At 36.6% G+C, this 14698-nt stretch overlaps 1 protein-coding gene across 4 annotated transcripts; it reads left to right on the top strand.

The window, feature by feature from the left end:
* Positions 1-318: 318 nt before the first annotated feature.
* Positions 319-5267, top strand: LOC145159256 (uncharacterized). 4 transcript variants are annotated; one of them, XM_079078195.1, is made up of 6 exons: positions 319-963; positions 1745-1801; positions 2114-2166; positions 2473-2560; positions 3198-3300; positions 4350-5267. In XM_079078195.1, exons 1-4 carry the CDS (start codon positions 786-788, stop codon positions 2557-2559), a joined length of 375 nt encoding a protein of 124 aa, XP_078934321.1. In that variant the 5' UTR covers positions 319-785; the 3' UTR covers position 2560; positions 3198-3300; positions 4350-5267. The 4 variants fall into 4 exon arrangements, 2 of the variants coding, with proteins under 2 accessions (XP_078934321.1, XP_078934320.1); XM_079078194.1 differs by lacking the exon at positions 4350-5267 and adding an exon at positions 3882-4072 and having other exon boundaries at positions 320-963; XR_013737576.1 differs by lacking the exon at positions 4350-5267 and adding an exon at positions 3882-4072 and having other exon boundaries at positions 337-934.
* The last annotated feature ends 9431 nt before the right edge of the window (positions 5268-14698 follow it).

Genomic DNA, 14698 nt, shown 5'->3' with positions numbered 1-14698 from the left:
TTTTTTGAGGGATACATAAACAAAAATTACACTACCGAAAATTTTTTGAGGGGTATCACGGGCTACGTCGGGATCCCCTTGGATCCGCCCCTGAATTCAATCCCGCAAAGCGGGGTTCTTCCCTGGTATATATACTAATTTCAAACTCCTGGGTGAATAGTTCTTTGCTGTGATTGGCTATTTTTTTTCATTTTCTTTTCTGCTTTGCTTTTGTTATTTATGTGTTTTTACTTTTTATCTTCTACAGTGAATTACACATACTCTCTCTTTCTATTGAACCATACTCAATTTTGGTCTGTTGACACGCGTTTTCGTGTTCTACCGATTTATCCCTCCACCCGTTTTTCTCTCCTTTACTCCACGTGTTTCCCACCGCCTAATCCACATCCCATTTAATTTCTCCTCATTATTCCAGAGCCCTCTTCGTCTCCCACACTACTCCCCTTTGCCGCCTTACGTGGTGCTGACCACCAAAAAGGGCAGCGGTGGCGTCCAGTCGGAGATGTCGACTCTACATACCTTCAACGCTACCCTACTCCTTCCACAGTCTCTTCTACAGACTTTCACCACTGCCATGGGGCGATGGTAAATGGATTCGAGGAGTCGAAGAACAACTTTAAGCCCTCAAATAGAAGATTACATGCCCTAAAATCGATTTAGAAGCAGCTGCTAATCGCGGCTAAAGTCGTTCGCTTTGGACTCGATTTTGCCTCCGGATAATCGAGTAGAAGGAAACAAAATCAAAACCACCGCTACCAAAAAAGCCCTAGACTCATTGATTGTGGATGGAAGGAGGACGTCTTAACCGTTTCTCCAGTCAATCGACAATACAGAGGTTAGCTACAGGAACCACCGACCATCCCAACTATCTCCACCGCTTTTTTTTCTGGGTATTTCTACAATGTTCGATTGAAGGTTTTTGGTTTTGGGGAGGGTACGTTGAAACTACAAAGGAGTTCCAGAGTGGGTCTTTCAAATGTTCATATTATTATTTTTTCTTCGAGGGTTTTGAGAATTTGTTGAGCTTTTCTGTTTAAACTGATACCACCTAAAATTAAGCTAACTCTCTTGCTTTCTCTCTATATCTTCCAGTTTCTGCAAATAGCGTACTCATTTGAGTAAACCTTTGATAATGAATCTAATATCGGATAAATTGATTATTACTATTTTGATATATTTTTTTATATTTGTCACATAATTGGAATGATAAAAAAGAGAGAACACATCTAGATGGCTCCCTGATGTATTTTGAGAAACCAAGGGTTGATTGTGCGGAAACATGAATTTGATGATACCATGTTAATTATCTGATTATAAAAAAGGTAATAGTGTGTTTATAGATTAAAAACAGAGGGAGATTATGAGTAATTTTATTAGAATATGTGATAATCAATTTTTTTTTTGATAAAGATTGATCATCTTACTTTAAATGAATGTTTGATGATTGGGGGATGTTAAGCATGTTTCTGTTTGTTTATTTGCAACAATTGACAATTGTTTAATTTTCTATAAAGAGAAAGGCATGATGTTTGAGAGGGGAAATGATGGGGGTAAAGTTATATACTATGTAGGTATGATTTTGGCTTGATCTTAGGGGTAACGACTAACGAGTGCCAATTTCTGAAAGTTAGTTTCTTATATTATGAAAGTTACTAAAAACCAAAAACAAATATTAACGACACATAAACAATATACAATTTTGTTGTATTTCATCTTCTTAACCACATTTTATTTTGTATTTCAGGTTCTTCTAGGTTTGTTGAGTGTATGGAACGTTTCTTTTCTTGGATATCCTGCACGAGTAAGTTCTATTATATTTTCACCTGAGAGGAGAGGGTATTGGTGGTACTTCCAAATTTCAAAACTTTTTCAGAATAACAACCTACTGTGATTTTTTTTATCAAAATCACATGTTTCTTGAAAATTTAAATTCTCTTTAATAATATGTTGTTATTTTGATACCTTACAAATTTGTTAAATCTATGACAATAGCAACCTATACAAAAAAAAGGCCAAAATCAATTACGTTTTCAATCATAACTGGGCACTTTGGATGTTTTCCAGAATCTTAACCATTTTCCCATTTGTTTGTATGCAAACCCACCGGTCACAGAGCACGCCATCAAGGTCTACGGTTACACCGATAAAGACACTTCTGGCCAGAAGGTATGTATTTCACTGAAAAAAAATGAAAGAATATTTTGTTTATCGCCTTATTTTAATTTTCAAATTGAGAAAGTAAGTATAGTGGTCAGCTTGAATACATGCTCATGATTTACATGATTTTTCTTGGTCTATCTAATTATGATTTCACTTTCATTTGGTTAATGGGATTTGGTAATTCTGAGGCTCAAAAGTAAGTGTCATTTGATTGTTTGGTTGCCCTTTTTGCATCAGTAATGGTCAAAATACCAATGTACCATTTGTTTGGATGTGTATTTGGTTACAACTTCTGTTTTACTTTATTTTTAGGTGAACCATATTGATTACTTCATGGACATGATGGGCCTGCTTATGATGTTAAGCTCTATGGTGATGATCAACATTCATTGCTGTTAAGGTAACTCTTTGAATTTATTAAATGTATGCTACCAATTTAATCTTTCCATAAAAAGTTATAATTTCCAGCAATTTATGTTGTTAGTGTTTTCTCAAGATTGCAAACTCGAAAAGGATTGAGAGGAATTTGTAAAACGGTCATATATGCCTATTTATATAACCCTCCACTATCTTTGTTTAAACAATTAGTGGGTTTGGTTATTTTTATATACAATTTTTGTTGAATTTGTTCTATTTCAATATGTTTTAGTTATTAGACATAAAATTAGGCATAAGTGTGAAAACGTTTTTTCAAATATAAAATGTTTTTTTGTTAATTAAATTATTATAAAATACTATTAAATATAAGTACATAAGCTCCTGTTTTTTTTTTTTTTTTTTTTATCAAATGGTCATTTTGGAATTGAAAAAAAAAAGTTATATTGATTAATTTGATTTCTCAATTTCGGGTTTTAAGAAAATAATCTATTTAATGAAAATATTAATCTTTGTGATATCAATCTTCTGGTATAATGATGACATTGGAAAATGTACGCTACTTTTGGCTTTGGCTTATGTATGTTTTTATTTACTTCTTCTACTTTTTATCTTTTAATCATTAATGACGATATTAACCTTTGTCATTGCATAAACAAAAGAATATATGCCTATCAAGATGAAAACTTAGCAATGATGCATGCAATGGAGGGACTTCGAACATCATACAGAATGGAATGCAAGATATAATGTGTCACATATAAGGTAACCTTTTTGAAAGCTTTTTTTTTAATCCTGTTGAAATGTTATGGTTGTGTTTCGCAGATATCTTATGTTTTAGATACAGTGTTTCAAATGTATTGATTGACAACAATTTATATTCAAATTTCTTTTTAATAAGGCATTGTAATTTGGAAAATCTACTCAATGATAGTAAAAATTGCTTTGTCATAAGATGATATTATTGTAGTCGGATAGACTTTCAAAACTACAATTGTTGTAATGAGATGAAGTGAAAGTATGATGCTTAAATAAACATATCAATCAAAGTTCGTTGCTATTTCTTACTTTGTGCCCTAACTTTTTACACGCTTAGATTATTTTACCCTTAAACACCATTTTTACATTATTGGGTTAGATAACATTGAGTAAACACAAAAATGCATGGTATTTGGAATAAGTTAAAAAAATGGGACAAAAAGGCAAAAATGTCCAAAATGGGCATTTTGCTTTTATAAAGCACATGTTTGGGCTAAATGCAATTTTTTTTGTTTAAAGTCCATGATTTGGCTGAATGGAAGTATATACCTATTTTTCTCTTTAACGAGGTATTTTTTAAATTGCAGGCACAAGATTATGTACTACCACTTGGATATCTTACATTGCTACTTTCTTTATGTTTCTTGAAATGGCCAATTTTCATGTCTTTGTAATGATTTGTCATATACCCTTATTTAACTGTTTCATAAAACTTTTTCATCCCTCACAATTACATTATTAGTAATGCACCAAACAAAAAAAAATATTCTTTGAATTGTACACTATGTATTTCTAGGAACAATTTCTGACTAACTCCCGCAACGCGGGACCTTCCCTAGTTTTGAAATAATTTTAGTTAGTGAGGGACTAAAGCTGGATAATTGCAAAGTTTAGGGACTATATCTATTCATTTTGAAATGATGTTTAAACAGTAACCATTCTTTTATAACAGGAGGCATACGTCCTCATGTTCTTCTTCCTCGGCGCAATACATAAACTAAGAAAGAAAAAGAAAGTTTGCAGCGATTCATTTTTTTTTTTTTGGTGATACTCAGATGCATGAAAGGTTAGAAACTAAACCCAGGTGGTGAAGATAGCTTAATGGGTGGTGGAGATGGTGGCTTGAGGTGGCTTGAGGTGGCAGTAGCAGCGTCACAGTGGTGGCTTGAGGTGGCAGTAGCAGCGTCACAGTGGTGGTGGGTGATGGCCGGCAGCCTCCTGCTGCCGGTTTCTTCTTGTATTTCCGGCGAGAATAAATGTTGTGAAGTTGGGGATGATGTGGGAAGTCAATAGGGTTACAAGGGGGTGTTTTGGATGAGTTTAGGGTGGTGGAGGTGGTGGTTTGGTGGTGGTTAGGATAGAGAAATATGGAGGGAGAGGGGGAGAGACTTAGAGAGAGTTGGCTATGTTTTGGTGTGGATAAGAGGCTACCAAGGCCTCTTATTTATACTTAGAGGGTATACACACAAACATGAAAACCCATACTCTCTTTGAATGCTAAACACACAAACTCTCCATACTCATGTACTTTTAGCTAGTCTTGCACACCAAGGAGAAGAGTGAGAGAGAGAAGAGCACGTGGGAGTGGTAGATGATCAATTTTTTTTGGCTTCCTAATTTTCATGTGGGTCCCACATGGGTTATTCATCCATTACTTGTCCAAAACACACAAAATCGGGTGTATTGGGATCCGTGCATCGAGAATTTTTTTCAAGAATACCGATATATAGAGTTTAATTCGAGGATTCCGGAACATCAAACAGATTAATTTTGGGAGTTACGGATCTCTGGGAAATTGCCTTTGAAGTTTCGCGTCTTAAAGGCTCGCAGTGTCCGTTTTCACGACTTTTGTAAATATTTTCGAAAAAATTATTTTGAGTGTGAAATTAAATAATATACTATATCCTGAGTCCAAAAAGCTCTCGGAAATCCCGTCAACAAAACGTAAGTGCTTCAACGGATCGATTCGTTTTTACGCGATTGAAGAAAAACAGTGGTTTACTGTCTGTTTTCTTAAAATTGTCGTGTCTTTTTTATACAAACTCCGTTTTGTAAGTCCTTTATATTTTAGGAAACAGGGGAACATGTACTATCATATTTTAATATTTGTTTTGCTCAAAACTGATTAATACAAAATTTTAATTTTTCAGACGCATTAATCAGCGATGCAGTTGAGCAGTTTGATTTGGTTACTAGTTTACACGTTTGGATGTAAAACATAATTTGATTTCATATAATAATTGAATTGAACTTATTTATATTTCATTATATGCACTAAAACTGAACAAGTTAAATTTCAAACAAATTTACTGTAATTTAGTCTAGTCATTTGAAATTTATGCCATAAATTCCAGAATGTCACAAGAATATGCATCTACTGAGAACGCGCGGATGACCCGATACTTGAGCATGCTCAAGAAGGACATCAGGGAGTTTGTGATGAACTCGCATTACCGGACAATGACACACCCCTGGCCGAGACGGCAGAACATGTCGGGCTGTACGACTTGGTTCATGGATCACAAGCGAATTGAATATACATCACAAGTACAACAATAACAACACAGTAGTTATATTCCGCTTTAAAATTTGAATACTTGGTTCATAAAAATAATAATAGTAAGTACATGAATTTCCCTTAATAGATAGGCCCATATAACAAAAACTAGAGAAAATTAGGTTGCCTGAAATCCATGTACATTTCTTCTGCTAAAAGCTGGTTCAATGATCTCCTGATAATACATGTAGTTTGAGAACACAAAGGTTGGTTAAAATTACAGGTTTCTGCTAACCGTAGTAAAAATACTTAAAAAAAAGACTAAAAATTATTTCTCTTGTAGTTAAAAACATGTTTGAAATTTTTTGTTAAAAAAAGAAATCATAAGTAAATTGAGATGTGCATATTTAATCATGTATTTGGAGCATATTTCTAATACTTTTAGCTACAATTATGCTTATTTTGGGACAAAAGGTACTTATTATGGTTGAAATCTGTTTTGTAGTAGCACAAACATGCTCGGGATGAAAAGGAAGCAAACGAGGAGCTGGAAGCTAGAAAATGTGGCTAAGTCAAAAAGAAGACAAAAAAGGTTTGAGGATAGAAGACCACGACGTGGTGATCACCAACCATGACGTGGCAAATGGAAGATTCACGATCATTAAGCTGACTTGGAGAATATGAGCTTTCATAGAAGACCACGACGTGGTGTCTATTCACCACTCCGTGGTGATCAGATTTATGGAAACTATTTATATCCGAACATTAGGTCGAATGGTAAGATTTCTTGCCGATTTTCTAAGGAGGATTGTGACTAAAACCTTCTGAAAAAACCATGGAAGATCAGAAATAGATTGGAGCTCAAGAGTTGAATAGATCTAGAAGAAATCTACATAGATCTATTCGGTTTGCTAAGCATTACTCTTGTCTAGTCTTAATTGAATTGATTTCGTGTGTTTTCTGCTATTATGAGAGGCTAAAAACCTTATACTTCTGTTTGGTAAAGATGAACATGATCCTTATGTGTTGATTTCGATGTATGGATGATTTATGTTGATTTTACTTGTGTTTGATAATTAAGACCCTAGCATGTTGAAGTTACAGTTTATATTGCTTCTTAATCAAGTTCTGTGTGATAGATGATCATTCTAGCTGCATGAATTTGTTACCTAATTGTGTATGATTATTAATTAAATAATTAGAGCTAAGATTAATGACATCTTAGATTAGGTAATTAAAGCTGGTAATTTTGACTGTGTTAGAGAGCATAATTATTCTTAATTTGTGTTTGGTTGCTTATCTTGATCATAGTAAAGTAACTACTAAATTTATCAGTCATAGTCCAACTTGTGTTTAATATCGATTTGGTGTTTAACCTCTTCTTGATCATTTCATGGTAATTCATAAATTGGTACATCTAGATATTTGATAATAATAGATATTTAATGAATTGGTAATCAATATAATCCATCCACTAGAAATCAATCGTAGAAGATGGTGAAATTAGAAATGAACAAAAGTATTCTTTAAATCTTGAACTAAATTTGTTTTACTTGCTTGCTTAGTTCCTAATTTGGTAGTAATTTGATTTAAGTTCTTGTGATCATGCAAAATCAGTCCAAACCCCTACTTTAAGTTTGTTTAACTAAAAGTAGTTATTTTATTAATTAAATTGTGTTCCTTGTGTTCGATACCTGTGACAACCGTCAACTGCGGGTCAAAAGTTAAGGTCTAGTCAAGCAGAATCAATGAGTCGAAAGACTGAAAACCTGATATGTAACTATCTGATGGAATTTTCCATAATCACTAAAGTACAATCACAGTATATTAATACAAGTAATCACTCAAAACTTCACATTCATGAATACCCAACCCTTTCGGGGTAAGTAACTGAAACAACACGATGAAAACACTATTTACACATCCATCGAGCGTGTGTAGCAACCGTAACGAAACATAACGGGGACTGCAAACCCCGCGATACAAGACTAATCCCTATAAACGATCATAAACAAAGTCTTTTAACCCCTATCAAACACTGGAGTCATTGGTGGACCGAAACTCCTTTCGGTCCAGACTGTTGCGGCTCAAGAGTTATTTTGGGCCCGGAACTCACTATTGGTCCGAGGTCGTATTCGACCCAACTCACTGCGGTCGATCCGGACTACTCTCAATGCCACACCACCTTCAGATCATTTCTAATCATAATCCAATTCGCTTCCGGTCTGGAGTCTTATGAACTAATATTCCTACCACAAATACGCCTCAGCCTCACGACTCGAAAGGGGACCTCTAAGTCCGGAACGCCCTTAACACTCAAAAGCCCCATCCGGAGCCAACACACCCTATGAAGGATCCGCAGTCATGAGCGTCACAGCTCCGGAAGACCAAGACCCCTCCGGATCTGTCGGTGACCCCGGATTCAGGAGCAATCCCGGACTCATAAATAGCTCCGGATTTCCTGAACGACCCTAGATAAACGTCCCCGACTTTGAGCAACATATTCCTAACTCCAGAACACGACATCGATGTTTAGAAACCCATCATTGTAGTTACGTCCTTGAAAACCTTAATTAAAACATTATCTTTTGTATAAAATATTTCCCAAGGGACGGTTGACTTTCCCCATAAAGTTATGACACAACCTAATCCCCATAACCACTCTATAATTACTATACGGCACTATTCCCATGGTACCTAGTGTAATTAAAATCTTTTCTCCAACACTCCATCAGATTTACCTGCCCAATCCACTCATTAGGATTCTAAATCTTTACCTATAAAACCCCATAAATATCCTTCAAAGCGCACCTGTACCCTCTCTCATTTCTCTCTAAAAACTTGAAGATCTCCAGGAAGCTATCAAGATTTTCTTCGTTCTTGGTAAGTCATCTCTCTTTCTTCTTTTTCCACTCTTGAATACTCCATCGCTCAAGTTACAGAACCTGATACAATACCGTCATTGTTGTACTAGGGACTTTAAATCGTTGAATTCTTCCTCCTCCAAGCAGTACCAACTCAGAAACCACTCTTCTTTCACGTCAAAATCCCGAAGAACCACATAAGGTGAGTTCATACCCCTACATTTTCACGTTTTATCAAGTTTTATTGGGGGAGAATACAAGTTACAACCTTCAAATGACCACTAAGATTTACTGAACTATTTCAACTTATTTACACCTTGTAAAACGTTGAGCAAGGTGTATAACTATACGGTTTATTATGTGTTAAATGTATTTACTAAATCGTTAAGCATCAAGAAACTTTTGACATGCATGGAAAGGACTTATTTTCCAACCACTACAACATACATGATAAACTATATTACAATATGGTTTATGGATTTTCTACGCTGCGGATACAATGCAAACATCAATACAAACTACACTACGGAAACTCGGTTTCTGCTTTAACACTACACGTAAACTCGTTAACGTAAATTGTGAGACATCTCTTCATTGCACTCTTACGAGTGCTGGTAAAATCCTGACAGTTATAACCAGAGTCTCTTGTAGGGAGAGCGTGATAGCTGTCTATAGATCTATATCGGGGGTGACGCCCCGCACCCAAGCTACTTGCAATAGCTCGGCCGGCAGGCTAGGGTGACAAATGTCATAACATTTTCGACGTCCGAAGAACGTCGCCACAAGTCTCTAGTCTTAAGCATGGTTATAACGACTCACATAGGGAGTTAAGGAAACATAAAGTTTACGGGAGTTCAGTTTTAACATGGGTTTTATGTCGATTTAAAACCACTTATACATCTATAAGTATAGAAATTTACTTACCCACCGCAGTCTTGGAATTTGAGACCGCGGATCATTTTTATAAGGAAAATATTGGGTTTTTCTTGAACAAGCAATACATTTACAAACAAAGGTTTTCAATCACTACATCCAAAATCTTATGCACTCACCAACTTTATTGTTGACACTCTTTCAAAACTACTTGTATTCTCAGGTAATTACTGAGATAAGGTAACCGCAGGCTTTTAGAGATGGAATGCTTCGGTGTTAAACGAACCATTTTTATTTCATATTGTAATCGATTTTCAAACATGTAATGACTGAATATTATGTAACTTTTTCGATTATATATATGATTGGTTGTATGTACTTTGATCATTATTGTATTCGTTGTTATGATACTACACATGAAGTCAGCCGCCCTCGGACGTTTCCGCCATCCGTGGTCCGGGGGTGTGACAGATTGGTATCAGAGCTTCGTTTATAGTGAACTAAGTATATCGAACCACATAAGATATACAAACTATAAACACATTTGGGACAAACCCTCTGATGTAAACTTTTTCATACAAGTACACCTTTTTAAAGTAAAAGTAAACCACACTAAGAGTATAAGTACATGCATACTTGTTTGAGTAGTTTTGTGCCTAAGGAGAACATAAAAGCAAGAGAAGGTGAGTCGCGCACTACGGGGATGCCCCAGAGTATGTAATCAGGTCTGGGAGGGATATTGTCACACCCCCAAACCTGGGATGGCGGAAACGTCCGGGGGTGGAGGACTTCATGTATAGTATCATAACAACGAATATAATAGTGCTCAAAGTATAGACAACCAACATAAATATAATTGAAAAAGTTACATCATAGTATATGTTTACATGTTTCTGAATCAATTACATTATGTTGACAAAAATACAATGTTTGACGCCTTAGCGTTCCATCCTCAAAAGCGGCCGATTACCTGTTTACTGATTTCTTGAGAATACAAGTAGTTTTGAAAAAGTGTCAACAATTAAGTTGGTGAGTTCATAAGCTTTTGAAGGTGATGTTAAAATCCTTTTCTTTGTAAAAGTAATGTTTGTTCAAGAAAAATCCAATATTTCTCTTATAAAATGCATTGTAGTCTTAAAAGTCAAGACCGAAATGTACAAGTATTTTTCCATACTTAAAGTAATTTATGCAAGTTTAAATCGACATAAACTCGTTTAATTGTTGAAGTAAAACCTGTAAATCTTATGTTTTGTTAATACCCCATGTGAGTTATTATAACCATACTAAGACTCAGACGGCCTCATGATACGACGTTCTTCAGGCGTCGCAAGTTAAATGACACTTGTCACACCAGACCTGCCGGTCTAGCTGTTGCATGCAGCTCAGGTGTGGGTTTGTCAGACCCAATATAGATCTATACACAACTATCACGCTCTCCCTACAAGAGACTCTGGTTACAATTTACAGGACTTTTGTCTTTGTTACTTTGAAGGTAACATGAAGCGAATGTCTCACAAATTTATTCATTAACAGATTTACGTGAGCTGAACTGAAAACCCCTTGGTAATGTGTTTGACTGGTTAATGAAACATAAACTATACTTACCATAGTTTATCATAAGTGTTTGTAATGTAAAAGAACCTTTTTCTATGTAAGTCGAATGAATAGCAAAAACATAACTATGTTTATCATGCATTGTCTTGTACTATTGATAATGATGGAGGATTCTTACAAATTAGTGAGTATTTTTTGTTATATAATTATACCACAACAAGAAACATATGTGAAATATGAAATCCTCAACGATTAACACTTTACTCAACATGTTACAAAGTGTAATGAAAGTTATAAGCTGTTGATTTGTTTTTAACATTTCTGCACTGCCTTAGGAAAATCACAGAAAAATCATACGAAGTCGAAAACTAAATCCGTAAACTCTGAGAGTTTAGAAAATGTGTCTAGTTTGTCCATAAATTTTATTATGATTTTTAAAAGTCTCTAACTGGTGTGAAAACGTTCATGTTCACTGACTGGTCCGAATTCGTAGCTACAGTGGTAGGCAGTTTTGTAAAAATCACCATAAATAGTAGAAAAATCGTATGGACATGTGCAAGTAGTCATTTTAATGGTATAAACCTGAACTATTTACACCTAATACAGTTTTGAAAACTAAAAAGTTTAAGATGTTTAAAATAGTCCGTGAATGGAGTTAAACTTTTCTGATGAAAGCTGATGGATGAGTTTAGTTGTGTTCTTGGTGTTTTAACTTGTATTCCCCCCCTTAAAACTTAAGAAAAACATGAAAAGATAGGGGTATGAACTCAACTTGAGTTATTTTCTGAGATGAATGATGAAGAGAAGAAGTTTCCAAGTCAAGAACACTTAGGAGATGCTTGAAGATTCGAAGATTCTAGGCACAAATATGACGATATTTGTGTAAGAGATTCATGGTTTGAGTGAAGAAGTAAAGAGTATTCAAATGTAGGATGAAGATACTTACCAAAACTGGAGGGAATGCTCAAGAATAACCTTCTAATCTCGAGTTCTTAGATAGGGAAATGAGAGAGAAGAGTTTGTTTCTTGGTGAGAGAGTGAGTAAAGTGGAAGGAGAGATGGGGGTTTCCAATTTTTGATCAAGATTCCAGCTGGAGGAGAGGTGTGAGAGGACAAATAGTTGACTAGGTATGGATGAATAGTGACTGAGGTTTGTCCTATGTAGGTATGGGGGTTAACTTGAGTCATACTTCATGGAAAGATCAACACTCTATCTCAATATCTCACAAACTAGATATTGTTCTTAAGTTGAGCCTTCCCCTAAAATGTGATTAAAATATGAATATATATGGTCTTATATGTCAAAATATAAGTTTGGGTGAAAATCCCACGCGAAAATCATGAAAAACGAGCTTAAAACGCAAAAGTGGTCGAAAACCGGGAGAAAGAAGCGAACCTGCGAGGGTTCCGGAGTCAAAATCACACTTCCGGAGCCAAAAGTGAAAATTCCGAAGTTCTTTCATGGTTTCCGAAGTTGGGAGTCCGAAGCTAAGGCATTCCGAAGCTGAGATGCGAAATTGTCCGGTTCCGGACTAAGAGGGTTCCGGATTAAGAGGGTTCCGGACCAAGAGGGTTCCGGACTAAGAGGGTCCTTTTGGGTTTTCTCCTTCGGTTTTGGGCTGTTTTCGACTGAGGAAGGTACATAGAGAGATTTGGGAGAGATTTCACATACTTGGAGAGATTTGGGAGAGATTTCACATACTTGGAGAGATTTGGGAGATATTACACATACTTGGAGAGATTTGGGAGAGATTTCACATACTTGGAGAGATTTGGGAGAGATTTCACATACTTGGAGAGATTTGGGAGAGATTTCACATACTTGGAGAGATTTCACATACTTGGAGAGATTTGGGAGAGATTTCACATACTTGGAGAAATTTCGTTTGTGAGCTTTTTGGATATTTAGCTTCGCCACGCAAGGTTCGTAAACCCCGTTAAGCCATGTTTAAGGGTCTTACACACCCCCGAAGGGTATGCAATAGTGTTTTATCGTTTTGTTACCTCACTTGTCCCGTTTAGGGTTTAAGAATTTGAATCATGCGAACTTTCCAAGTGATAACTTCTTATTAAAATAGCGAGTTGTACAGTAGTTAACATATTGTAAACCCTAATATACTAGAGTTAGATGAGTTGACCGGTTTTACTTGTTGACTTTATTTGACTTTGACTAGCCTGAAAATTGACGGTTGTCACATCATCCCCCCGTTAGAAGGGATTTCGTCCCGAAATTTAGCGTTTTGACTGGGACTTCAAGAATTTGGGAAGAGATGCGGATACTTTTGTTTCATCTGATCCTCGTGTTCCCAGGTGAATTCGGGTCCTCGTTTAGCGTTCCAACGGACCTTCATAATGGGAATGCAACTTTGCTTTGTTCTTTTGATCTCTCGATCCATGATTTCTACCGGTTCTTCCACGAAGTGGAGACTCTCGTTGATTTCAATTTCGTCGAGTGGTATTACAAGAGTCTCGTCGGACAGACACTTCTTTAGGTTCGATACGTGGAAGGTAGGATGTACGTTATTAAGTTCCTGTGGTAGGCGAAGCTTGTAAGCTACCAGGCCAATCCTAGCGAGGATCTCGAATGGCCCGATATATCTAGGGTTCAGCTTTGCTCGTTTACCAAAACGTATTAAACCCTTCCAGGGTGAGACCTTTAATAGCACACGATCTCCAACTTGGAATTCCAAAGGCTTTCGTCTGTTATCTGCGTAACTTTTCTGTCTGTCTTTAGAAGCCTTTAATCGTTCTCGGATTTGAACAATCTTCTCTGTAGTTTCTCTTATTATCTCCAAACCAGTGAGGGTGCTATTAGGGACTTGTCCCTTAGCTAGTTGCGTGTCGCCCACTTCAGCCCAGCACAGTGGTGACCTGCACTTGCGGCCATAGAGGGCTTCAAATGGTGCAACCTTGATGCTAGTGTGATAACTGTTATTGTACGAGAATTCGAGAAGTGGTAAATGGGTATCCCAAGCTTTACCAAAGTCTATCACACACGCCCTAAGCATGTCTTCTAGCGTCTGAATGGTCCTCTCACTTTGCCCGTCGGTTTGTGGGTGATAGGCTGTACTCATGTCCAGCCTAGTTCCCAAGGACTTCTGAAGTGACTCCCAGAATCGTGAGGTAAATCGACTATCCCTGTCCGAGATAATGGACTTTGGCACCCCATGCAATCTCACGATTTCCTTGATGTACATCTTGGTCAGCTTCTCCATCTTGTCGTTCTCTTTCATTGGTAGAAAGTGTGCTGACTTGGTCAGTCTGTCGACGATTACCCAAATGGTATCCAGTCCGCCCGTTGTCTTGGGTAACTTAGTTATGAAGTCCATGGTTATCCGTTCCCACTTCCACTCAGGTATATCAGGTTGTTGTAGTAGTCCTGAGGGTTTCTGATATTCTACCTTAACCTTGGCGCAAGTCAAACACTTGCCCATATAGGTAGCAATTTTGGCTTTCATGTTCGGCCACCAGTATAACTTCTTGAGATCCAGATACATTTTATCTGAACCTGGGTGGATGGAGTATCTAGTCTTGTGTGCTTCGTTCATGATGACGTCTCGAAAACCAACGAACTTCGGTGTCCAGATTCGGTTCATGAGGTAACGAACTCCGTCGT

The sequence above is a fragment of the Lactuca virosa genome, chromosome 2 (genome assembly GCF_052849685.1).
Source record: "Lactuca virosa cultivar CGN04683 chromosome 2, Lactuca_virosa_CGN04683_v6, whole genome shotgun sequence".
NCBI lineage: Eukaryota > Viridiplantae > Streptophyta > Magnoliopsida > Asterales > Asteraceae > Lactuca > Lactuca virosa.
This window is presented reverse-complemented; position numbering and strand designations above follow the sequence as displayed.

Bases quoted from the DNA above. Each gene is read 5' to 3' on its own strand.
- LOC145159256 (XM_079078195.1), top strand. From the start codon at position 786: ATGGAAGGAGGACGTCTTAACCGTTTCTCCAGTCAATCGACAATACAG. The intron at 964-1,744 runs GTGGGTCTTTCA...TTTGTATTTCAG, and splicing joins AACTACAAAGGAGTTCCAGA to GTTCTTCTAGGTTTGTTGAG. The intron at 2,167-2,472 runs GTATGTATTTCA...CTTTATTTTTAG, and splicing joins AAGACACTTCTGGCCAGAAG to GTGAACCATATTGATTACTT.